This window comes from Cariama cristata, unplaced genomic scaffold (genome assembly GCF_000690535.1).
Source record: "Cariama cristata isolate BGI_N322 unplaced genomic scaffold, ASM69053v1 scaffold5512, whole genome shotgun sequence".
In the NCBI taxonomy this organism is placed as follows: Eukaryota; Metazoa; Chordata; class Aves; order Cariamiformes; family Cariamidae; genus Cariama; species Cariama cristata.
In genome coordinates this window covers 49,700-76,022 of record NW_009604300.1, presented here as the reverse complement: position 1 = coordinate 76,022, position 26,323 = coordinate 49,700, and the positions used below count along the sequence as shown (strand labels likewise).

General features: G+C 35.6%; 1 protein-coding gene across 1 annotated transcript in view; it reads left to right on the top strand.

The window, feature by feature from the left end:
* The first annotated feature begins 2,165 nt into the window (after window positions 1–2,165).
* Window positions 2,166–26,323, top strand: part of DNAH3 (dynein, axonemal, heavy chain 3) — a 56,670-nt gene continuing 32,512 nt past the window's right edge. Inside the window, exons 1-24 of the mRNA XM_009695521.1 lie at window positions 2,166–2,336; window positions 2,852–3,041; window positions 5,259–5,454; window positions 6,442–6,567; window positions 7,259–7,454; window positions 8,770–8,949; window positions 9,345–9,481; window positions 9,638–9,743; window positions 10,332–10,510; window positions 11,890–12,074; window positions 13,420–13,543; window positions 14,120–14,273; window positions 15,953–16,097; window positions 16,377–16,588; window positions 16,909–17,000; window positions 17,454–17,568; window positions 18,150–18,266; window positions 19,511–19,690; window positions 20,859–20,995; window positions 21,741–21,942; window positions 22,811–22,903; window positions 23,211–23,321; window positions 25,184–25,298; window positions 25,694–25,892. Coding sequence (XP_009693823.1) covers window positions 2,274–2,336; window positions 2,852–3,041; window positions 5,259–5,454; window positions 6,442–6,567; window positions 7,259–7,454; window positions 8,770–8,949; window positions 9,345–9,481; window positions 9,638–9,743; window positions 10,332–10,510; window positions 11,890–12,074; window positions 13,420–13,543; window positions 14,120–14,273; window positions 15,953–16,097; window positions 16,377–16,588; window positions 16,909–17,000; window positions 17,454–17,568; window positions 18,150–18,266; window positions 19,511–19,690; window positions 20,859–20,995; window positions 21,741–21,942; window positions 22,811–22,903; window positions 23,211–23,321; window positions 25,184–25,298; window positions 25,694–25,892 — 3,554 coding nt within the window. The 5' untranslated portion in view covers window positions 2,166–2,273. The remainder of the gene's footprint in view (window positions 2,337–2,851; window positions 3,042–5,258; window positions 5,455–6,441; window positions 6,568–7,258; window positions 7,455–8,769; window positions 8,950–9,344; window positions 9,482–9,637; window positions 9,744–10,331; window positions 10,511–11,889; window positions 12,075–13,419; window positions 13,544–14,119; window positions 14,274–15,952; window positions 16,098–16,376; window positions 16,589–16,908; window positions 17,001–17,453; window positions 17,569–18,149; window positions 18,267–19,510; window positions 19,691–20,858; window positions 20,996–21,740; window positions 21,943–22,810; window positions 22,904–23,210; window positions 23,322–25,183; window positions 25,299–25,693; window positions 25,893–26,323) is intronic.

Below are 26,323 nucleotides of genomic sequence, written 5' to 3'. Positions count from 1 at the left end.
ATCCTACAATATGAGAGATTATATGCTGTTGACTCAATGTGACATTGTGATATAAAGCAAATAAGGTTAAGAGCTGTAATACTCTTGCTATTTAAGTTTACCAATATGTATATATCAAACATTTTACGAAAACAAGTTGTTTAGGCTTTAAGTATCTTACCAGTTGCAGGTGTCAAATTGACTTTATTACTTTGAAAATTCCAAAGTGAAAAAGTTACTAATGAGCTTTGTTTCCTAATTATCTAGTTAAATGTCCTCTGTATCAAAGGTAAGACATTCATAAACCATAGTTTTCTACATACTGTCAGTCTGTCTGTGAGTATACTCATCCTGCATTGTTGCTTTTCTTCCTTGAAGTGTTAGAAATTGTTTTGTTTCCCTAGGATAGATGAGACATAATAGCTTCAATATCTGCTTAGTCCCCTTGTACACTATTTAATAAGGGTTTAGTTTTGTTCATTGGATCTCTTTAACAGTTTCTTTATCATACACCTGATTCTTCTACTCTGTGTACTTCTCTAGTACATGAGTGGGATGTGGGAAGTGGGTCATGCTGCTTTCTTGGTGAAAAGGCATGATGTATTAATTTTGTTAAAGGATCTGTTTATTTGTACTCTGAAAAGCACACGGTAATAGTTGATACTTCTCAGATTTTTTCATGTGTAGTATATTTGGTGGAACAACACATCTTATAGAAGTGCTTTTATATTCAAAATAGAAAGTCCCAGTGCAGAAAATATGGTTTGTGCAGGGAAGTAAGTAAGCACTGAAGTCTTAGGCATGAGCCCAATGCTTTCTTGAAGCTAGTTTATAGTCCCAGAATCAGCAAGGTTATTTAACACATGATTTTAATGTCTTGCTAAATGCTAAGTCAAAACTAAAGGCTTCTTTGTAAGATTGTAGTTTTCTGTTATTTCTTTATCTGATTAATTGACTTAGCTTTGTTTTTCACCAATCTGAAATAATGTCTTATTTGAAAAATATTCCTGTATGTGGTTTTCTTAACTGTTACTTAAAGCTTCAAAAGAATTTGATCCTTCTAGGAAAAAGCTCAAACTTACGGAAGGAAGTCAATGGAATTCTGATAGGTAATGTACTGTAATGTTACAAAGTCACAGATTGTTACAATCAGTCTAGGTACCTGAGTTGTGATTTAATATTTCTTGTTACTTGGATGCTATGTTAAGCATCCAAGCATGAAATTTTAAGTCTCTAAATGAAAAAGTATGTTTCAAGACTGAAATTCCATGGCGTGCTAGGTGAGCACTTTTAACTTCTTTGTGGCAGGACGAATTTCAGTCTTAGGCATGCTAAAGGAAAGGTCCTCCTTTCATGATTACTAACTTGAGAGCCCAGAGTTTAGTTAATAGAGACACAGATTGTAGAAATGAAGTCTCTCAGTTTTGTTGTGAGTGTTTAAATGCTCTGTAGTGCTCCTGGAGTTGTGTCAAATTGAGTCCTCTGCTGTAGTGAATATTCTTTTTTGTCTTATTTTGTGCTTGTGTTCTTCACATGTGAAACAAGTAGATAGTCCTCTTGAAGTGCTATGACAGTAACTTTCTTACTCCTTATTAAGATAACATGGTGACAAGTGCCATAAAAAAGACAAAAGGGATATTTAACAGATCCTCAGCTAAGGACTTGATAATGTGAAGTAAATCAAGTATGGAGTGACAACTTGTTGGCTGAATATTGTTCATCCTGAGCAGTGTGGACAAAGGCCGTATAGAAAACAACCCATAATCAGGACAAAGAAGTCTGTAGTGTAACATTAATACAAATGAGCCAATTTGAACTTTTAGCTCAGATTGAGATTTTGGTAAGATAATCACCTGAAAATAGGTGGAGATCTTGGGCACCCTAAATAATAGCGCTAGTAGGTCTGGCTCTGATAGAATTGCTTATAAGATACTGCCTGTCTGAGTGATACTGTGCAGTTGTAAGGTTTACATGATTGTATTCTTTCTGTTAAAGTAGTATGCTATGTTATACAATTTTACTGAGGTTTTTTGTGAGTAATTTAAATACTTCATACTTGTTCTCAGTGCAGTGTAAGTGGTTTATATAACACTTATCATTTGTCCGTATTGATTTAAGAATCCATTACTGCTTCTTTATTCACCAAACTTATATTCTTTTTTTTCAGAAGTACACCAACTTTGTTAAACAGTTTAGATCCCATTTCACTGTGTGCACCTGTTCATAAACCAGAATTATATGTCATACATTATACAGACAACCAACCATTGACCCCAGAAGAACAATTTGTTGTCATGCATTTACATGAGAAGGAGATAAGTAAGCGAGAAAAGCCACCTTCAAGAAGTGATATCGAGGTATTTATATAATTTCTTTTTAACTCAAAAGTAGCAGCAATAATCATCTGGAAACTGTTTACTTAAAAGTAGTTGGGAAAAGAAGGCAGTACATGAGGTTTAGAAGATGTTAAATATTCAATATAGGAAACTGCTATTAAATATTGTCAGCTCCTTTCCCATTTGTTTCTAGCTACTCAGTCTGATTTTTGTTCTAATGGGTCTGCTAGTAGAAGTATCTTCCCAAATTCTTAACCTCTCACATTGTTGGCTAGTACTTCAGAGATCAGTAATTTAATTGGTTCTATTGGTATATGTGCTTACATCAGAACAGATGGAAGTATTGTTACAAATGTCAGGCATTGGCAGTGCTTTAAAAAGAACTAAGAGATAGATAGCCAAAATCCAATATATTCAAATACCTTTCAATTGCAGAAAAAATTAAGTGATAGAAAAGCTAAAAATATTTTGTGGCAATTCATTATCTGTCAGAAAACTCATACAGTAAGCATGGTGTTTTTTACATTGTTTTTTAGCGGTACTGTTACTACATATATAACGGGGTGCAGGAAGACATGCTGGCACCTCAGGATAAGGAAGTGATGAATGTAATTTTAAAGCATATTCCAACTGACATTCTTGCTAACCCAGACCTGGAGAATTTACTTGCAAGTTTAAAAGAAGAGATTAAAGCAGACTATCGTATCAGCCTCATGAAAGCCATTGGTAAGACTCAAAATCTTGTAGCAATTCAGACTATGTAGACATTTATTGCACTTTGAAAGCAAGTCTACATTGTGTTCTTAGCACCCATGGTGAATTCCTTTTGGGTCAGTAGAACTGCAATAGATATCTGAGACAATACAATCTATCATGCTACATAACATTCCAGTTTCAACAAATAATCTATTTACTAAACCCTACATTCCATCACTTAAATATAGTCATTTCCGAGTTCAGTAGCTCTGGGTGCATGGAATCGTTTCGTCCATACTTATACAATTTCCCATTCCTAATTCAAATCCAAATCACATTTAAAATGCATAATTCTACATCTCATTAGATGTATAAAGAGAGGGTTGATCAAATGATGGCGGACAAGGAGTAATCATCTTAATTTGTAGCAAAAGAATTTAGATAAGAAATTAGAAAGACATTGTGACTATAATAAAGATCGTGAAACACTGCAGCAGATTATTCATTGACGAATGTGCTTTGATTCATTGATGAATGATACTTTGAAGAGCAGTCTAAGTATATTTGATCCTGATGTGGGGAGAGGTTAAACTAGGCTATTTTAACAGATACTTCCCAGACTAACTTTTTTGTTATTCTGCAGTAAGTCAGTGATACCCATTAACAGCTGAATTCATCTGTCTCAAAACTCCTGTGAAGTCAGATGTTACATTGGGGTCATGTCACAAGTTCAAATAATTTCATTTAAGACATTACAGGATTAAGGAAAATTAGATGATCCATTAATGTTCATGATTACACTGCTCATGTTCAACAACGAGAAGATCATCATATATGTTGTTCCCAAAGCTGAGGTTCTTTTTACCCGGTGTGCAAAAAGCCGATTAACACACAGAATCGAGATATTTGTTTATTTCATGTTTGTGCAGAGATGGGTGCTAGGCGGTAACTCTACAAAGCTGGCACACCTTGGCTAACACACAGGAAGCGCTTTTACAGTTACGCTCAGTCACTTTTGTTCCTATTGGTTCTTGTGAACGACGTCTCCACTTAAAGTCACAGCATCCTCTCCTTTGACTGTGCATGTTCTGTTGGGAAGGGGCTTTGGTTGGTAGGGGGCTTTCTCTACTGGGGGTGGGTTTTTTACTATGTTAATTAGGATAGTTCACTCATAGTTCAAATAATCTTCTCTTTGCCTTATTAGTGGTTTTACTCTCCTTGTGCTTATCTTGGTATTTGCTTGTTTGGCTGATTTATGGTGTCATCCTATTTCTTCTCCCAGGGTCATGTCTTTGTTAACTATCTACAGTAGTTAAGTAATGTCCTTTATTTCTCGCATATCTCCAACATATATAAATAAATACAAAAGTATGTCATAATCCTTGAAATTCAGTAATGCCCATCTGAAAGTGAATGTGACACAGTTCTGTAGAATGTGAATTTTTAAAATTTGCTTTTCAGTAGTCTTACAGTTTCTTGGGTTTTCCACATGTGAAATAATTCCTTTCAATTTTCTTAAATATGTTGACTAGTAAGTAGATGAGGCCTCTGATTCATGACAGCATAAAAAAGAGAGATCGAACAGTTTTCTCTTGGCCTTCTGTAGTCTCTGATATCTTTCTAAGTACCATTTAATTTACCTTTTATCAATGTCACAATTTTAGTATATGGGTCCCTTTTTGTGGTAATGCTAATGACAACAAGGGGTAGTGAATCTGCTTCCCATCTTTTGTTAATCTCATATGTAATCGGCCACTGGTCCAAACTGGTAGCACATGAGTTTTGACACTTAGCAGATCATAGTTCAGCCCTTTGAATGTCATATCCTTCCTAGATGCAACAGATGACTCATAAGTTTTCTGTGTTTCACAAAGATTTTAAGAAGCCTTTTAAAAATCATCCTTGAAAGGGAGATATTTCCACCCCTCATTTATAGATGACGAATTGAAGCACAGAATAAATGTGCTTCAACTGGAAAGACAGAATGAAAAGCCTTTTCTCCTGTCTCCCATTTTTAGAACCAGGACCAATTCTTTTTTTCTTTTTCTGAAATAATTTTATAGTCAAATTGGTAATTGATTATTGTGCTTTATTTAAGCCTAAAAACATGCAAGTAACTATATGACAGTGTATAAATTTTAAACATGCAGAATTCTACGACTTCCTGATCTATGGAGATACTGTGTTTTCATATGTAGGTTTTGATGGCACATGCAGTCTCACTATGGTATATATGATTTGCTCTAGTTGATTACATCTTGATGGATCCAGCTGAGAGAGAGAGATTGTTTATTGGAAGTACCCCACGCCCGTTTCCCCAGAGAGTTGTCCGTGCACCAGTCCCATGGCACAGTTCTTACAAAGAAGTGAAAAACTGGAATGAAAGGAATCTATTCATAGTGAATCCGTTGATGCCCACTTTGCAACAGCTCTGGCTTTCTCAGTAAGATGTCTTGTTCATAGGATCTTAATGAAGTTGAGAATGTTTTTATTTTATAGCTTGGTTAGGGAGTGCATCTGCTGACTTCTCTGCATATGCTTCAGAGATCCTGGGGGAGCCAGTAGAGACAAAGTGGCAAAATCTGCTCTGTTTTCTAAAGAATTTCTTTTTCTGAGCCTGTAAGAATTTCAATATAAAATAATTGTTTCCTGCAGGCTCTGAGTGCAAGCATGAACACGTTTTACATGTCCACAGTGAAGAATGGATAACTTTGTGCTATGAAAAGATCATCCCCTTTGTTAAAAGATGTTATCCCTAAATTAAGATTCAATGCTCAAGTAAATAGTGATTTGAAATTCTCATCTAGATTCCTGAAAGCAACAAAATTAACTCTTAAAATTGAGTCTCTTTCAAATGTCTGTACGTGGAAGTTGTTCTGGGGACTTTTGAAAACTGAGATACGTTTTCTTACGAAGTTAAATATGGTGGTTGGTAATCCTGAGAGCTGTTTTTGCATTTAAGTAACATTTGCAGGAATTTAGGCTCTTGTATCTTACAGACTGTGACATACTCCATGCTGATGAAATTTTATTTTTTTTCCCCACAGGGTAGCCAGGATAGGTACTTATTACTGTTAATATGGAATAGAAGCAGTAGGTGTCATTCTGTATGTTCTTCAATGCCTGGATACACTAATAAATCTAGGAAAAGGACAGGAAATTATTCTGACCATTTTAGCAAAAAAGTTAACACAATTTTAAATATAACAAATACAAAATTAAATTTGTGAAGCCTTTTATGTTTGCCAATAGCAAAAAAGCCCAATAGAAGTGCACTTGTACAGCTTACCAATGAAGTGATATGCATCAATGAAATTATATTATTAGTATTTATAAATACATATGAGACTTTCCTGACTATATTTCATGTGTCTGTCATTTTTTTAAACAGAATTCCATAAAATATCTACTATTTGTTTTATTTCCATAGATACAGTCATCTAAGGTTTGTTCGCACTGAAGAAATGCTTTGTGGAGACCTGCCACTGTTACCTACTGAATTTGAGGAGATCGTTCAAAGACACTGTGTGGAAGCTCACGATATTCTTCAGAACAAGTCAGTGCCAAGTAGATAAATAGGGTATCTTAGGGTGTGATTTACGTGAAGTTCCCTTTTTAAAACAGATCTTTGACTGAGATGACACTAGTCCCAACCACAAGGCTGCCAAAACAAGGAGGAAAATAGCAGAGAGGGATAAACATCTGGATGCTGAAGGAACTATTGAAACTGTGAGAGTGCTTGTACAAGACCAAATGGGGAATAAACTATGAATAAATGTAGACTGGAAATTAGAAGGTTTCTAACCGTGAGAGGAATGGAGTCTAAATCTGTAAAAACAGTGACAGATAACCTAACTTTTTAAATTATGAAAATCAATCAATTTAAGACAGAGATTATATGAGGTGATAGCCTATGGTATAAGGTGACTGCATTCTGCCACCTGACATCTCTTCCAAACTCCAGTTTCCCATTTAATGCTAGTAATACTGTCGCTAGTATTTTGTCTATTAATATTAATTAACTAATAGTAGGGGCCCATAATAACAAGAATCCTTAGTTTAAAAACTCAGATTTCCTCTAAGTCCTGGTAGGTACAGTTTTGTTTAATATCTAGTTAACATTTCTCTGCTAGCCCTTTGAATTTTGCTCATTCTTTGAGTAATTTCTGAGCTTAGATTTCATTGCAAGGAGCAGAGTAAGACTAATAAGCTTTTAAGAACTTTGTCTCCATATGATTTCATTGTAGGTGGATCCCAACTTGTGCATCCATTTTACTTGAGGAGAAAAAGGAATGGCTTCATTTTGCTCCTGAAAATGACTGTGATTCCTCTCAGCGAGTTGAAAGCTATTTTCATTCCGTGGCAACTCTAATGTCATTACAATTACGTGAGATGGTTGTTAACTCCTTAGAAGATCTTCTTGCATTTTTTATGATCCACAAGGTATATGCTGTGAAATATATCTATAGTTTTCAGTGTTACATGGAGATAACAATTCATATGCTCTTTGAAGGCTAAAATATCCCAAATAGCTCTTACTTCCATAAAAAAAAATGGCTGGATCTTTCAAACAGTTGTGCATGCTCAGTGGATTTTTTATTTTTTTTTTTGCATCATCAAGAACTACTCACTTGGATAATAATTTTGAAGGCCTAGGGTTAAAACTAGCAGGAATTTTCAACTCTATCTTGAGTGAATGTGCTGGGTTTTTTTCTTTTTAGTTTTATTTTTCTTGGCCTTAACCAGCCAAAACACTTAAATGTGTTTTTTCTGAAAGCACATGAATAGTCCCCTTTGAAACCAGAAGTGTGTATAGTCATGCATGTCATCCTTTGCAGAGGTAATTTATGTGGGAAGTGTCCCTGTCTATACAAAATCAGTGCCCTGTATTATTTCCAGTAATGCACATAATTATAATAATAAGCTTTACACCATGAGAGTTTTTACCACTGTTTTGGCTATGATAAAGTTGCCTCTTAGTGGAAAAAAGTTCTTTAAATATCAGATCACCCAGGATCTACCATGATAAGACAAAATGAAGCACATTTAAACACAATAAATGTGGCAGATTAAATACTGCATTGCAGCCAGAGGATCACACTTAATACAATATGCTGTCAAACCTTATGCTAAGCCTTGCATCTGGGTGATGATGGTGTTGCTGATGGTTGGGGTTGTGTTTAGCTTTTTTCTTTTTTTTTTTTTTTTTTTTTTGTCTTGTGGGTTGATTTGGGTTTGATGTTTTGTGGTTTTTTTGGTTTAGTGTTTTTTTTTCTTTCTTTTTAAATCATTATAGCATCTACGTTATGAGTCTAGTCATGGATTAGGACTCCATTAGTGTAAAGGCTATTGCAATTGCAATTTGGGATAGGGCACTTCTTACTAACCATACAAGGCAATTAAAAATAAAACAGGATCTTGTATTTGATTGTAGATTTTATTTCTGATAGGCATTATGGATGTTTTTTTAGAGCTTTTGTTCTGTATGGTAATTAGTGCTTTACTTCTGTTACTTAAGGGAAAATCAAGGCAGTTAGGCTTAAATCCGGTTTCCTAATTCCAGCTTTTATAGATTCATTTAGGAGTTGTCACCGTAAAATCTTGTGTATTGGGGCATCAGTGTTTTGAGTGAAAATCAGGGAAGAAGATCCCATTGGTGCTGTGTAGTTAAGAGATTTGGGGGAGTTTGAATCTTTTAAAAATTATTATAGTTATAACTGATTTCTCTGGCATGTACAATTTCATTCTTTTCCCTAAGGATGGAAGTGATTTTACAGAACCGTATCAAGAAATGCAGTTCTTTGTACCTCAGATACTAACAGTCAAACTCAGCGTGGAAGAACCCAAGATTGTCTTTGAGCCACCTTTGAAAGAATGTTGGGATTTGATCAGTCATTGCTTCAGGGAGATCCTACACAGTGCTGAGGAACTTCCAAAGGTACTGAATAACTCATAGTTGCATATAAAATATAATATGAATAAAAACTGTCTATGATATAAAAAGTTATGAATGAGTAGAAAACCGCCAAATAGAAGATAAAGATGGGAGTCATGTATCACAAACTGTGTGAACCTTTTTTGATTACAGAAGATAGCACAGGAATTGTTCTTTTTCACATTCAAGTTATATTAAAGCCCTGGTTTGATTTTCATATAGTTTTCGCAAGCAAACTGTGTGTGTAACCAAGTGTTAGTTATGAATCAGAGCCTTTTCACATTGCAGTGTTTCTACCAAATAATAAATTTTTTTGAAGTGGTGGGTGAATGGGTAATAGAATACCTTATTTCCTCTATTCTATGTGTTATTACAGTATTCACAATGGTTCCCTTTAGGTAGAAAGATTTCTATTTCCAGAATTAAAAAGAGATGATCTCACTCTCAGTACAGTCAAACCAGATGAATCATTGTTTTCAGAGTATGTGAACAAACTTGAAAAGATCTATCAGAGCAACATACTTGGTCCACAGAAGTAAGTTTTGGTTGTTAACTCAGTTGCCCGTCCAGAGCCTTAGATTCATAACACTATCCATTTGACTCAAACAAACAGTTTGGGTTGATTTGTTTCTTATTATAGAGGATCTTCACATTGGAATCTTGTTTGTTTTTGTGATCTTCCTTGTTAAAGGTATTTAAACGTGTACAGGAAATACAACAATCTTTTGAACAACAATGCGCAGCAAGATATCACAGATTTCTTGAAAGAAGGTCATTCTTTAGAAGCTTTAACAGAGGTAATATGTAACTGACAACTGCTACATGTTCATACAGTAGCTAACACATCACACTTGACTTCCTAATGTATTGTCTGAAGAGCTCCCATTCAAATCACTTGCTTTACCCGTGGGAATACTAGGGAAGCAGTCTCAATTTACATAGCCCCTTGTTGTAGGGATGCTGTGCAGATGTAGAAGGGGGTTTCTTTATGGCCTCCTTCCATGGGTTTTGTTGGGTCTTAGTAGAAGTCCAGTGGAAGGCTGCCCAGAGTATTTGGTGAATCTGCAGCTTGCTGGTCTTTAGATTTTCTTGTCCCTTAATCAACCCTGTCTACTTTTCTGTCTGCATTCCTGAGTTAGCCTATGGCTAAATACTTCTTTAGGCAACTTGTGTTGTTCCTTAATATTGCATATTACTGTGCAAAGCTTTCAGCCCTGGAATCTATGGATAGGAGCTGAGGTCTGAAAAGATAAGAAGGAACAACTGTTTTTTCTATTTGGAATACATTATCCTTTTGCTGGATGGAAACTAATTAGTTGTTGTTCAGCATTTTTCATCTATAGACTTTAAGGAAAAATAACAGATGTATTATTTTCCTTTTGTAGAAAATTGACAGCTTAACAAAACTGAAAAGAGAAATTGCTTCCATGCATGTCACTGTCCCTCTGGCCATGTTCTGTCTGGATGCTGTACAACTGAATGAGGAACTCTGCAATCGGACCCAAAACCTTAAAGACAGATTGATTGAATTTGAAGTGATGGAAAACAGAGAGTTAAATAAAAGGTACATGCTGTTAGCACGCATGCTTCTTGCTGTCTTTGTGGACTGATGCTGTGTGTCTGTGGATGAGATGACTTTATTCATCTGCTGGGTTTTCTAGTGCTGATCAGACATGTGCAAGGACACCAAAGTAGGTATTTAAAATTAACAGGAAGAGAAATACTTGTGAATAAATACCTAACTTGGTCTATATAGGGTGTACATAGAGATTAGACTAGAAATACACCATTGTTCTTTCCTCCTTTACTGACCTTCTAGGATTTGGGTTGAGGTCCTTCCTTCCCCTGCTGGTGTCCAGCTAAAGCAACATGAAGAATGTATTATGCAGGCTCTGCATTCATCTTGTCTCTGACTTTATTTTGTTCCTCCCTCCCAACTTCCCTAGGGAAGTAATGATCCTGATTTCAAGTTGCAAGATAAAAAAAAAAAAGAAGGGGGGGAAAAAAAGGATGTTGAAAATATAATTTGACTCCAATGTAACGGGATAATCCTGTTTCTGTGAATTAAAAACACCTCTACCCCCTGCAAACACCAAAAATCCTCGACCAAAAAACCCCCAACATCCTAGTAATTGAATAATATTTCCACAGTGAATAGAGCGAGACAATCACCATAAAAAATGATTCAACACAGTTAACTAAAAAGCATCTCCAGGTGGAGATGAGCCACAGTCTAGAGGGGCCTCTCTGCCTCCACTTACTGTGGAGGGAATGTAGACAATGAGCTTATGCTGAACACCAATGCTTGGAAGTAATGAGTTGGTTTAAGTAAACCTATCCTTTGTGTATGGTTGCTCTTCGCATGCCTGCTCTCTGTATAGATATTTGCAGTACTGAACTGGAATCTGGAACAAGAAAATGTATCACTGAGAAGAAGGAAAATAACAGAATTTCTTCCTTTCTGTATGTTCTGTTCCCATGTGCAATGTAAAATAAACTTGATTGTTTAATAATTTTTCTCTTTATAACTTTGTTTTGTACTGTGCACTTGATTTTATTGTTCTGGGGTGATTAAGTGAGCTCTTGCTTACTGCATTCAGACACTTCTTTCTGCAACAGATTGGATCTTGAAAAAGAAATTCTGAACTTATAGGAAGGAAACTGTTAATATGCTGTTAATTGTAATTTGGAACCAACTTAGCAATCATTCTGTTATATATCAATTCTTGTAAACATAGTAGGACGATAAAACTGATTGTACAGAGTAAAATGGCATCCTTTATAAATGCCTATCTGCTGTGCGTGTTCAATCTGAATACTTAATTTATGAAGAAGTTTAACATTTTTGTTTAAAAGAAATTTAATATTCGTGTTTATTAACAAGATCTTGCATCTCTCTTCACTTACGATCCCAGTGATATGTCTATTTTCTTTTTGTTGTAGAATTTGCAATGAATATAACTTAATTGCAAGGAGAATGAATGAGGTGCCTATGAACACTGAAGAGCTAGTGGAATTTGATGCATACTTAAAGAAATCCAGTGAAGTTACTGTTTTTAAACTGAGACAGGAGGTTGCTGAAGCAGCACACAGACTGGAATTCCTCATGGACTATGCTGATCTTTCTTGTATGTCTCAATTACATAATATAAAAGTCTCCACATGAAAATATTTATATATAGATATTGGGCTCTGCATCCATAAATGTTGCATCTTCTAGGATGCTAACGGAAAGCTCCAGAAGGGACAGAAAGGAAATAAAAAGCATTTAGTAGAGGCCAAAATGTACCAGTGCAGGAAGGAATGATTAGAGAAATGGCATACAGCACAGAGTGCTTTTTTTCTGTGTTTTAGAGAATGTCTTGGGCATTATCAGATTAATGTTATGTAATCTGGCCAAATGGTGTTATACCTCTATGTTATTCAATAAAAAGTCTTCAGTGAAAATCCATCTAAAAAGCTCTCTCTCAAAGGCTCTATGACAGCTTTTGGAAAGTGTGAGAACTTGCATCTCTGCAGTTGAGTATTAGTTGAGTGGAGGCCTTTTGTTGTTTTGCTGTGATGGTTTGCTGTTCTTGGTTAATATAAAGGCTGTTCTCCAAGGTGTAAGAAACATCTGTAGAAGTTGCTTTTAGTTTGCACTTCTAGTCAAAGCAAAAATGTGCCATTCACAGATGCTGTATGTTATTTGCTGTACATAAAGACGAAGAGCAGTTACATGGATGCATACCTATTTCAGTGGCTGGATGATCCCTTCTCCTTAAGCAGAATACACTCTCAGATCAGACAGTGCTAGAAATGACTAGGCTATGCCATGTTTATCAGAATTTATTTCTGGTAAAATTAAGATGCCTATGGAAGCCAGGACATTTTTCTGTTACGTTTTGGACTGGAGTGTTTGCATGCACAGTATTTCATAATTACATATTCTTTGTAGCTAGGTTTATAAGGATGTGTCCTGCAGTTAGTTATAATGAGCTAACTGCACTGACCAAATAGACAAATACAAAGATGGAGATGTCTTCTCGTTGCAGTTATGCTGTAGCTTTTGTCAATAATTCAGCATTTACACATCGTGAACTAAAAATGGTTTAAACTTTACTTTTATCCATCTTATGTAGGTATATTATGTATATTCAGTTAGGAGTGGTCTGTCTTTGTGTGTAATTGAATGGAATTGATATTCTGGAATAGCTGTTCTTACTAATTTTCTCTGCCTAGCTAAGGTCTTATTCAGAGAAGTTCATGTTCTTAACTTGATCTTAGAGTTTTGCTAACAATCTAACTTGTTTTAGGGAACAGTTCTCTTTGCAGTGAAAATAATTCAGCCAGCAGCTTGAAATACGTAGCTGCTTAGATAGCTTATTCCTAAATGTAGTTTTAGCTATACTGCTTATTTTTCACAACAGCCATTCTATTAGATCATTGGTTAAAGGTATTTTCTTAAAGATGTCTATGCATTTTTTATTTTAGGTGATGACATAAACCTGAATAGCACAGTTTTGCATTGGCCTGATCAGATTGAGATAATCTTTGAAAACAGTAGAGATCAGTTGTGTAACTGGAGGAATCATGCAGAGATGGTTTTGGTTGAAAGGTATGATATTAAGACTTTTTTTTTCACTAGATGTTTTTAAAGAAAAGAAAAATCTCATTATCAGTAAAAGGGAGATAATGTCAAAGAAGGAGAACTTGTGAGGGAGCTGAGAAAGTAAGGGAGAGGCCTGGTTTAAAGTATTAGGGACATATCAGAAAAATATTGTTGAAGAGGGTGAACTAGAATATTCCTATGCTTAAATAGATCTGAAAGGAGGAATGAAGGATGTTGCTAGAATATTCATAAATTTTAACTTGATATATTGCTTAGTACAGCATTACACATAATTTTGTTACATTGTTTTCACTCTTCCTTTATTTCCTCCAGGTAGTAAAGGTAGCAAATGTAAGAGAACTAAATCACTTGGGAGGTTTTAAAATTAAGCTTGAATTCTAATCCTGTGAATGGCATAGTATTGATACAACTGATTAATGGGTTTTCACTGGCATCTGTATTTACTTTACACTAGTACTGAGATCAGATTATTTTGACAGTGCCTGTATAATTAATAAAATAATTGAAACCTGAAAAGGAATGAAACAAAACATCATATTACCTTAGCTGTCTTTACCTCAGGTGTTCTCAGTTTGAGGAAACTCTTGAAGGTTATAATAGAGAAGTAGAAAGCTACAAAAAGCAGGATGTCATGACCACAGAAGAAATTAAGAACAACGCTGAGAAATTAAAGGAGTTAAATAAGAATCTAGATAATGCACTAACAGAATTTGAGGTTAGTATTTATTAGTCAAGTATGGAGTGGGTTGCAATGTGCTGGATGAGCAAAAGTTTGGTTCCTGACCCTGTTTTTTTCAGGGTTCTGGCCACATATTGTCAGTATGGCTTTAAAATTTCCAAATTCACAAATGTGGCAAGTGTCTTCTTCTCCCTCTATGTTGAGTTCTCCCTACTGCTGACTTGAAGAACTTATTTTTTGGGGGAAAAATGTTCAGGGAGTTTTTTAAATTGAAATACTGAATTTTAGTGTTTCCAAGCAGTCAGTAATGGCAGGATGCTATCCATGGAAAACAGAATTCTTCTGGCAGAGTTGGCAGGAGCAGAATGCTGGGGAGATGCCATTTTCCTGGAACCGTGGTTTGTGCTGCTGGAGCTGCGTTTTCAGTCCCTCTGCTTGTCCTTTAATTAAAACCAAATGTTTTTCAACTGTTTGTATCATTTCCAGAAGTTGCCTATGGGCATTAAATATGTGTTATATCACAGAAAGGGAAGCTTCAGATGCCAGAAGGAAACTGAAGACCAAGATTCCTAGATTCTATTCAGGGCTCTCCATCCAGTGTACTGTGTCGTTCTAGGTTCAATAGTTTGTCTTAGCTGTGCCTCTGCTGGGAAATGAGAATGCTTACCTTTGAGAGATCTCATAGACATTGTGAGGCTTAATTAATCTTCTAAATCACAGTGAGACAATGAGGTTTCTGCATATATGAAGCCTTAAGGATCAAGATTTTAATTAAGTCCCACTCAAAAGAGAAAACTGAACCAATTAAATGAGTTTAGGATTTAGATAAATTGCTAGTCCTACATATCAACACTCTTAATCTGATTTAAAGGGATCTAGTATATTTAATTAGTGTGAGTTAACAGCACTGATATGTTGCTATAGGTAGATCAGAATAAGTAATTAAGTTTTTAAGTTTCTTAATACATGATCACAATGAGGGGTGTATCCACACGATTTAAATGACATGACAATCAGCTTAGTGAGTACATAAAGTTAAAAATTATCTTGGAATGTGGATCTTTACTTTCTCTGCCTGCATCTCACATTGAATGCATTGCAAAAGCACAGACTTGGGACTCAGTCTGAATTCGGTGTCTGCATTTGACAGCATTTCTCTGTTCTTTAACTCCCGACCTGTAAAATTAAAAAGGCAAGACTCTTTTTTTATTTTTTTTTTTTTTTTTTTTTTTTGCACATTGATTTATACTGTAAGGTCTTCTGGTTCTGGACAAAGATGGTATCTTACCATGAATAAGCACAATTAATATCTGTTTGGTTGAAGTTCCCAGATGTTTCTGTAACAAAAAAAATAATCACAAGTCAAAACAATTCCTGTAAGCCTATGTGACTGAGGAGCTTACATCCAGGTTTCAAAGTGAGTTGGTAACTTGTGAGCCTTGGTTTTGCTGAATGCCATGGTGCATTAGCTATTTCTAAAATAGATATTGATTTTTAAAGTTATTTGAGTAGTAGAAGATACCAACAAATAACTAGGGGAATTTTCAAGAACATAGTTATTTTATTTACCTAAAATCCACAGGCCTATATCTACAAATCTGACTGGCTTTATGACATGTAAAAAAAATCGTATCAAATATTACCTATTTAAAAGTTCAAACAACAGCAGCAACTTTTGACGGAAATAAGGTTATTGGGTTTTTTCCCCCTTAAAGGCTATTAATAAAGAAGAGGAGTTACTTGAGCGAGAGAAGAGTCAATTTCCTCTGCTGCAAACTATAATTGCAAACAAAGAACCCTTTGAGCAACTTTGGATAACAGCATATAATTTCCATACCAAATCTGAGGAGTGGATGAATGGTGAGGCTTTGGTGTTCATTTGATGAAACATGTAATTTTGAGTTAGTTAAGTAGAAGCTGACAGGGTTGATTAGTTGTGAGAAAATAATTTTGAAGAAATAAATGCTGTTAAGCAGTGTGAAATACAGTTGTTGACTTGGATTTTGCATTAAGATAATTTTTTTGTAATATAATTGATTTCCAGTTAAAGGAGAATGATTTTAAATGCCTGTAAATAAACCACCCTGGAAATCTTGTGCTGATGTGCCTGCTGTGCTTTTTTTATACTATTATATTCAGGATCTCTCCAGAACTTGAATGCTGATGAAATTACTGAAGAAATTGGAAATATGTGGAGGACTATGTACATGCTCAGTAAGAGTTTTCCAGATATGGCTGGGCCTAGACGCTTAGCAGAAACTATGAAATATAAGCTTGACAAGTTTAAACAGCACCTTCCTGTCCTGTCAATTGCCTGCAATCGTGAAATGAAGGGGAGACATTGGGAGCAGGTACTTTAAACTCTGCTTTAACTGTGGGAGTATTCTGAACTGTGACAGTTCAATGTACTACTCCACATATTCCATACTGTGAAATACAGTAATAGTTCTGTATTTCACAATAGGAAGATCCTTTATCCTGTCAGATGACAGATGCAGTTTTGAAATTTGTAATGGTACAGGCAGGAGCTTCTTTGAATTAATGATTTATGGCAGAAAAGCAAATTAGGAGGTTGCATTAATACTTCTTTAGCATTTATTTCCTGCTGTTTGAGAAGTCTGTTACAAACACACATCTTGATAATAGATTTTATTTCTTACTTTATTTTCAGATTAGTGAAATTGTAGGATGTGAGATCAGACCTGATGAAACTACTACTCTAAAAAACATATTGGAATTTGGACTGTCAAAATATATCGATCAGTAAGAAGCTTACTCTATTCTCATTTTTTAGACAGTCACTGTATTTCATATGTCAGATACGAAATGTTAGTTTGTTAGGGTTTTTTTTGTGTGCTGTTAGAATGTGCTGTAAAATCAGCTGTATTTTATCAAGCTATGGATAGAACTATCAGTTGTTCTTGTAGCACAAACACACCAAACCCGAGAGTCGTATTTCTAAATCACTTAATTTGCACATTCAGAATTTTCTGTCAGTATTATCTTCAAATTAACTTCAAATTAACTTCAGATTATCTTCAAATTAACTTCAAGCCTGAAAGTGCAAAAATATTCCTTGAAATAAGAGTCTATGATATTATTAACAAATTCATATGAAAGGTAAGCTGATATCCAACTCTGCCTACAACTGCTTTTTTTTTTCTCTTCAGCTGTGTTGCAAAAAACATTTCAAAGATATCTTTCGTTTCAATTTAGGCTGGAACCTATTGGAGCAGCTGCAAGTAAGGAGTATTCCTTAGAGAAATCAATAGAGAAAATGAAATTTGAGTGGGTCAACATGCACTTCAGTCTGGTGAAATACAGGGATACTGTGAGTAAACATCAAATCAATATATATGTTGTTGAAGAGAATTACTTTGATCTGAATACCAATTGAGAGATATTAGAGGGAAGTTACTGCTGATTCACTGTGGCATGATGGAAAGTGGTATCATACCCCAGAGCCTGGGCAAATGTCTCCATTACTATATATCCTTATATTTGGACCTTAGTATCTGGATAACTTGTGATCTTAACATGTTCATCGTAACAAATTTGTAAGCCTGAGAGCTTCTCCAGTGTTGCATAGAAAGCTGAACAGTAGTGAAATTTTAACTTGCCCAGAAGAAACAAGAATCACGGTGCAAAAGATTGAGTCAGAAGTCACTGGCATCCCTGGCTGTCTTCCCATTCACAAAACAATCTATCTCTTGGCTTTTGAAATAGAGATGTACAGTGGAGATACCATGTCATATCTTAAAACATGTTGCAGGCTTTCTTGATGCCTTGCTAGTTTCGTACCTTCAGCCATCATAGAGAAGGGGGAAACACAAAGCTGAATGAGCTTGAGGTTGAAGAGCAGTGAAATAAAGCAACTGCTATTTACTTTATCAAAATGTGTTGTATTTACAGAACATCAGCATCCTGTCAGCAATTGATGACATCCAGCTTTTGCTGGATGATCACATTGTTAAGACTCAGACAATGTGTGGCTCTCCCTTCATCAAACCAATAGAAGCTGAATGCTGGGTAAGGAAAAGCTGGTTTGACTGAGCTTGTGTGTCTCACAATATGCTTTCCCTAAGTGCTTTAAGGTATTTTGGCATGATAAGAAGTACTATCGTTTTTAACTCTTTGTAAGAACACACATTCATATTTTTCTTCAAGAGCTTTGAATTAAAGGTTTCCAGATAAAGGCATGCAAAGCTTACTGTACAGCTAAAGAAATTGTAATTGCATTGCTAATCTAGTCATTATAAGCATGGGTTTTTAGTCAAATGTCTTTGGAATGGGTCAGTTGATTTAAAGAAATCCTGCTGCATTGTGAAAAAAGCCATAGGTCTGTCAGTTGTGAGAGAGAATTTATTTATAATCCTCTGCTATTGGCATGATCCATAAAGGTTTCAAAGTCTTTTTTGTTAACTGTCCTGCTATTTTGTTAAAGATGATGAATTTCTAATAGGAAGATTATGCAGAAAGCAAAGACTTCTTTCCCATCAGTATTTAATATCACTTTTTCTGACCTAATAGTGATGATTTGTAAGCAATGCTAAGACCTAAATTCTATCCTTTCCTGTGGACTTCAGCCAAATTGTAGGTAAAGCTGAGTTTTGCTTTCCAGCAGAGCTGGTGAAATGAAAGGGAATGATTAATATAGAGCTATCTTAACAATCTCCATGTATCTCTTGCAGAATAATGAACAATACAGGCTGGCTGTGTTTTCTCCCTGCAATGCATTCCCTTCCATATCCCTTACACTGTAGACTGTCAAAGTCACAATGCTATCTGAAATTCTTCATTCAAAAAAGAAACTCTCTGTTTTTTAAAACCTATTTGTATTGCTAGAGTTGCGTGAAATAGCTTTTTGAGGGGGCCAAAGATTGAACCCACTCCATATAGGGCCTGTGAACTGACATTTACTCAGTCTGCTGAGTTGAATACCTTGGTAAGCTTTTACCCTTTCACTGATGATAAGATTTAAAAGAACAGATTCTGGATTGCTGTGCTAGTCATCTCTGCACTTAGGCAGTTCTCTCACAATTTGATGTAAGAAGTGCTAGTGAAAGAATACGTCTATTGTTTGTAAGAAATACTAAGATTTTTATTAGTGTTGGTTTTTTTAAATTAAGTTTCTCTTTTAAAATTGTTCAATTGTTTGTGTTTGTTTTTTTTCTTTTTTTTCTTTGAAGCCAAGCAACTCATACTCTTTCATTTTTCAGTTTAGATTAATTCTTGATATAATTTTGCTTAAACATTAAATGTTTTCATTACAGGCTTGGGGAGATAAGCTATGTTTAATGCAAGATATTCTAGATAGCTGGTTAAAATGTCAAGCAACATGGCTGTATTTGCAACCTATTTTTAGTACAGAAGACATTATAGCTCAAATGCCTGAAGAGGGCAGAAAGTTTGGGATTGTGGATTCATACTGGAAGGACATTATGGCACAAGTGGTAAGTGCTTGCATTTAATAAATTGTGTATTTTTATGCACACCTGGTAACATGATTATTACTATCATGAAGATATACTATCTTTTCTAAAGTTAGATATTTGTATTTAAGTCACAAGAAGGTATAATATGGAGTGGTAAATCGTTTACTAAAGCCCACCAAAATCTAGTCTTGCAGTAAAAGTGGTAGATTGTATCATTATTGTTTCGAGATCTGTGTAAAGGCTGGATATTGCAGGATGAATTAGTGCTTAAGTAACATTTTAATTCTAAATTTTTCTGGCTTTTTGTATGGTTAAATGATCAGAATTAGGTAGAAAGATGAATGATTTCTACTTTCAGGATCTGCATCAGGGTTCACTGACAATCTGTACAAAGTCTTCTCTGGATACAATTTGATTCTGCATTAGGTTTTTAAGGCATACACATCATTAGAGCAACTAAATGGATTTTTCTTGCATCTGATTGTTCTCTAATATGTGGTTGCATGGTTATTCAAAACTTTGATGAATATGTACTGAGGTGGTAGTATGTCAGGATAAGATAATGGGGATAGTAAGTGCAATTGGGTATCCTATTCAGTTCCCTATCACTGAGAAGTTGGGTAAGAGGCCAGATACTTAGTGGTAGTGTGAGCTAAGATATCAAAAATACTGGGAGTGTGTGATTGTGTCATAAAGGTGTTGAAATAATCAGTATAACTAAATAGAAATTGAGAGCTGTCTTAACAGCTCAGACTCTGTGAATGATGAAGCCTGTTCTGAAATAGGTGTATCCTTTCAAGTTAAGGGGAGAGTTATCAGAAAGAAAAAAAACTGACCTAGATGGCAAGAACAGAGAATAATCGTCATGTACTGTGGCTCTGATGGACAGAACTTACTTGTGAATGGAAAAAAAATGTAGCAAGCTCAAAACACAGGAGCAAGTGCCAAAGACTTTAATTCACATGGATATTTCCTTGTTGTATTATTGTCTGTAAAGTTCAAATTGGTAAAAGCAAAACTATCAAATAATGCATACATATTTAATAACATGAAGGCACATTACAGAGAAGAATATATAGCTTTTTAGTCTTCTGCGATGTATGTGATTGATGATAAAAATTTTAATGTACAAACCTATTGCAATTTTTAGCAGTTTCTGCTATGTATTATTTTTTTTTTTACAAAGGTGAAAGACACAAAGGTACTTGTAGCAACTGAACAACCCATGATGTTAGACAGACTTCAGGAAGCAAATACCCTCTTAGAAGACATTCAGAAGGGCTTGAATACTTACTTGGAGAAGAAGAGATTATTTTTCCCAAGGTAAATTAATTAAACAGGCCTACGTTAGAGACAAAAAGCCATAAGCTCTTTCAAACCATTTTTACTGAGCTGAGAAGTCTCATTTCATAAACACACGTGAGGGACAGTCTCATGCAACACGAAATGAAAACCTGTTCTTTTCTCCAGACATATTAATTTTTCTCAGCTCCAGTTGCAAATTTGCAATGCAGAGGTAGGGAGGCAAAATCTGCAATTGGTAGGGAGGCAAATTTGCAATTGCAGAGGTAGGGAGGCAAAATCAGTCTAGCACAGCGTAAACTTATGATTAGAAAGACATTATCACTTACAGGGCATTTTTGAAGGAACTTGCTACCTTCCCATGGCTGATTTGCAATTATGTCTCTGCCCTACCCTCTTTAGTTGTGCAGAGGTGTGTGATATGTAGGAGTTATATATGATTATGAGGAAGAGGATTCTATGTTTTTACAAGGTACTTATTTGCTGCATAGATATATCTGTCTTTCCTGCGTTAGCGTGAGAACCCTTCTTTCTCCCTCTCCATAAAATAATGGTCATATTGAAATTCTGAAAAAACAGGTGTGATGAGTTTTATAATGTTAAAAATTGCTTAAGAAAAGGGATTTCAGATAATAATTTCCTTTCTGTTTTACTAGTGTCTTGAGCAACACTAAAACCAATTCCATCTATCTTGCATTAATAGATGATTAACAACAATTTTCATGATTGGAAAGTGCATGTTCATTAATGGCATTTTTTCTAACAGATTCTTTTTCCTGTCTAATGATGAGCTGCTTGAAATACTGTCCGAAACAAAGAATCCCCTTCGAGTACAACCTCATTTAAAGAAGTGCTTTGAAGGAATTGCTAAACTGAAGTTCACAGAAGATCTGGAGATCATAGGCATGATCAGTTCAGAGAAAGAAATTGTTCCTTTCATAGATAAAATCTATCCATTGAATGCAAAAGTAATTTTTTTCTGTTTTTTTTTCTTTTTTTTTTTTTTTTCCTATAGGATATTAAATTGATACTTTGCCTAAAGTGTATGTTTTTGGGGGAATGAGGTTTAAAAGATTTAGGATCAGATCATGAAAGGTGTTTCGGAAGTGAGGCTGGTATTCTAGAACAAAAAGGATTTACTACAACAAGGAGTAAGGCATACCAATTTTGGGATATATTGCTCTAGGCACTTTTCTATAGCTTTACACACCTACTACTTTTAAGATGTAAGATAGATAGATGAGCAAGGTATATGTACACATACACACACATACATATATGTATAAACCAAGCTCTCTATATACATATGTATGTAACATTGCATAGCGTTGCTGAAACAGAGAAATGAGGGAAATGATGCATGGCTGGCAGTGAAGAATCAGAGCATTAGTTCAAAAGGGATCTGAGTAGAAATAGTAGCATTATAAGTTTTGAAAAGTACCTCCATTCCAGCTTTTTCTGCTATTCTCAACATGAAGGTATAGAGCTGAATTGCTGTATGGTAACCAAAAAGAGATGAAAGGTGGGCATGTTGTGGGTTAGACAACCTTTTTCCCTTAATCCTCCAGGAACAAAACATGCAAACATGCCCTGCATTAAAATGACCAAGCTGTTTCTTCGATTGTCTTTAGAGTTAGCTTGATATACCTGCCTTCAAACAGTGTTAAACTGCAGTATTACATGTAAGAATTCGGCAAATTTCAACCTTTCTTCCTCCTATATACCACACCTAGACTAGAAGAAGGCATATTTAAGCCTAACACATTTCAAAGAATTTGTCCTTTGAGAGGAATATAATCAGGAAATGGGTATTGACCGTGTTTTTCTTTTTCAAAGGGCATGGTAGAAAAATGGCTTTTGCAAGTAGAGGAAATGATGCTGGCCAGTGTAAGACAAGTTCTTCAAGATGGCATAAGAGGATATATCAAGGTAATTGTTCCTGAATTATAATATAAAGTAGATTTCACAAGCAACTGTACATGAACACGTTGCTGAAATTCTTAACCAGGGAAACGTGTTTGAAGCTAAGTGGAATCCAGCTCTCCTTGTTCAGTAGTACCAGTCTGAAGTCTTAACTCTGAATTTCTTGAAGAAAAGATATTAAAACTTTCCATGCTGATTCTCATTTATTTGCAGTATGAGACAAAAGAAATTTTGGGAAAATAATTGTTATCAGTGCCATAATCTAATGTGTTTATATGATTTCCTGTGTCTGGAATGGATCTTTTTGTTTAAGGTTCCTCGAAAAACGTGGGTACTTCAGTGGCCTGGACAGGTGGTTATTTGTGTTTCATCCATTTACTGGACAGAAGAAGTGTCTGAAGCTATAAGGAAAGGAACTTTACTAGTAAGATTTTCTTCTACCTTTCTATTTCTAAGCACTAAAGTCTGATTAATTAATAAAAAGCTCCTTCTAACAAAGATGATCCTCAGTCAGCAACATCTTACAATTTACTTATGCAGTGTGCTTTATTTTCTATTTCCTTTTGTCTTGTGTCCTGGCAGGGGCTTGTTCTCATTTACTTCGATGTGTATCAGGAGAAATCCCACTGAAGAAAATAGTATTACTTTATTTACAAGTGATACTGGTATAATTAAAAGTACTAAACAAAAAGTGATAGACTGTTGTTAAGTACAATGCATTTTTATTTCTGACTCCTCTTTACATGTGAAGCCCCAGGGAAATGTGCAGGCAGAAATCTCTCCTTACAGAGTGGCACAGTTACTTGTCTGGTTATTGCTAGATTCCCCCAGTGATAAAAGTGCAGCAGCCAAGTTTGTTGTTTCATACAAGAGACTTTTCTTATGTGTTTGTAGTGCCTCTGTCATCACAATGGTTTTAAGTACCACTTCACTGAGGCTAATCAAATGCATGCTCACATAATGGAAATAATTTCTGATTAATTCTGTAGGCTTTTGTCTGATCCTAATTGAGCTAGATGGATAAGGATTTATTTGGGGACTAATTCTGTCAACAGAGTGTTTGGGATGCTTTTTAAATGTGGAAATAGAAAAAATTTAATAAACTTTACACCAAATACTACATTTTAATATTAGCTCTTTGTTTCTGTATCCTTACTGAGTATCTTAGGTTTAACTTGCCTGTGTTGTTTGATACCAGTTGAAGTTCTTATTCCACATATCTGGTCAGAACAGTCAGAACTGAAAATATTTATGACTTTCAAAGAAAATATCCTGAACAATCCACAGGTTAAAAAAAATGAGAAGGAATCACAGAATATAAGGGACCTCTGGACATCATGTAGTCCAACCTCTGTTTAAGGCAGGGCCAACTAAACCAGGACTTGCTCTAGTATGCCCATGCCTGTCTTCTATGGGGGAGTTGAAAGCTGACACAGCACTCCAGGTGTGGTGTCAGCAGTGTGAGTAAAGGGGAAGGATCACCTCCCTTGACCTGCTGGTAATGTTCTTCCTAATGCAGCCAAGGATGCTGTTGCCCTTCTTTGCCTCAAAGATGCTTATGTTCCGCCTGGTGTCCACCAGCATCCAGGTCCTGTTCTGCAGAGCTGCTTTCCAGCTGTTTGGCCACCAGCATGTACTGGCACATGGGGTTATTCCTTCCCAGATACAGACAGGACTTTCCCCTTTGTTGAACTTCACGAAGTTCCTGTCTGCCTGTTTCTCCAGTCTGTTGAGTTCTGTCTGAATGGCAGCACACCCATCTGGTCTATCAGCCACTCCTCCCAGTTTTGTATCATCTCATGACTTGCTGAGGGTGCACTCTGTCCTTTTGTCTAGGTCATTAATGAAAACTTCATTAATATTTCATTTTGTTAAACTTTCTCATTTAATAATGAGAAAATAATTTAAAATGTTTATAGTAAGTAAAGTTAGGAGAATCTTAGTTTCCTATTAATTTTATTAATTTACAATTTACTACTAATTTACAGAAGAAACCTAATCCAAATTTACCCAACAGAGAGAATCTGCTTATCTCCTATTGTAGAATCTTGTCATTTCTGTTAGGAAGAAAGGTAAAACTTCTGCTTACACTACTTTCAGGCCATAAAGCTCTCTGAAGTGTTCATAGTAAAATAAAATGCCAGTATATGAAAGAATTTTAAATGGTTATGTACTGCCTGGATTTCCATTATTATGTTTTGTTGGAAGGGCTGTCTGCAACAACTGCTAGTTAGGAACTGCTAGTTACAGCATTACGTTAATGCCTGTGTTCTGTTTCTGTGACAGGATGTCTTGGAGAAGAGCAATCTACAAATTGGGGACATTGTTGAGTTAGTGAGAGGAAAGCTGTCCAGTGGAGCCCGGCTGACACTTGGAGCTCTTACTGTCATTGATGTGCATGGTAAATGTGCAGTTGCTGGTACTCGTTACATCTGGGGCAGTGCTGCTATCGTTAGTTGGGTGAACTATTTGAAAGAGGCAGCTAAAATGCTTTCTCTAACTCGAAACAACCTTTACAGAGTTATTGCACAGGGTCTTTGGGCAAATGGAGATTGCTCAGTCCTGCACAACTATCTCCTGTCTACTTAGTACAGGCACTGGAATCTAGATCAAATCAAGTTGATTCTCTGTGCAAAACAGATGCAGATTCCTTTCTAACATGAAAGCCAGCCTACTACTCTAAATGTTGATTTACATAGCTATCAGTAAATGTTAGTTTACTTATACATTGCTATAAGTAAACTAACATAGTAGAAGTGTTTAGGTTTTTCAAATAATCTGTCTCTTACTCTGTAGCTCGTGATGTGGTTGCAAAATTTGTTGAAGACAAAATCACAGATCTGAATGACTTCCAGTGGATTTCTCAGCTGAGATACTACTGGGAAGAGAAGGATGTAATAGTGCGAATGATTACAACAGAAGCCAAGTATGGTTACGAGTATCTGGGCAATTCTTTACGTCTGGTTATAACCCCGCTAACAGATCGATGTTATAGGTAAAGCCATGTTATCTATGAATAATGTTTTCATTTTTTTGATTGATCTATATTTACTTTCATTTGCTATAGTTAATAATAGCAGGAACCTCAGCAACTAAGATTGTCCTGTAGGTTTTGGAGGCAAATCTTATATATCTTCTTCGCTCAAATATGGTAAAGTATTTACAATGTATAGGTTTCTACACTCTACACAGTAGACTAATAGTCTCTGTTGTATCTAAGAATGTGCTTCTGAAAAGGGGTGGCAGCTCATGTTACTGGAACTGTAAAGGACTCTACAGTAGCACTGGTCAATTAACTTCTTTGAAATAAGACATACAGGTAGTGTATGCCTGCCTGTAAAATAAATGAGGTAATTATAGAGCCCTTCACAGTAGTTTGAATGCAGTTAGCTTCCTGTTCCTCTGCTTGCTTGCAAAAGGTAGAAA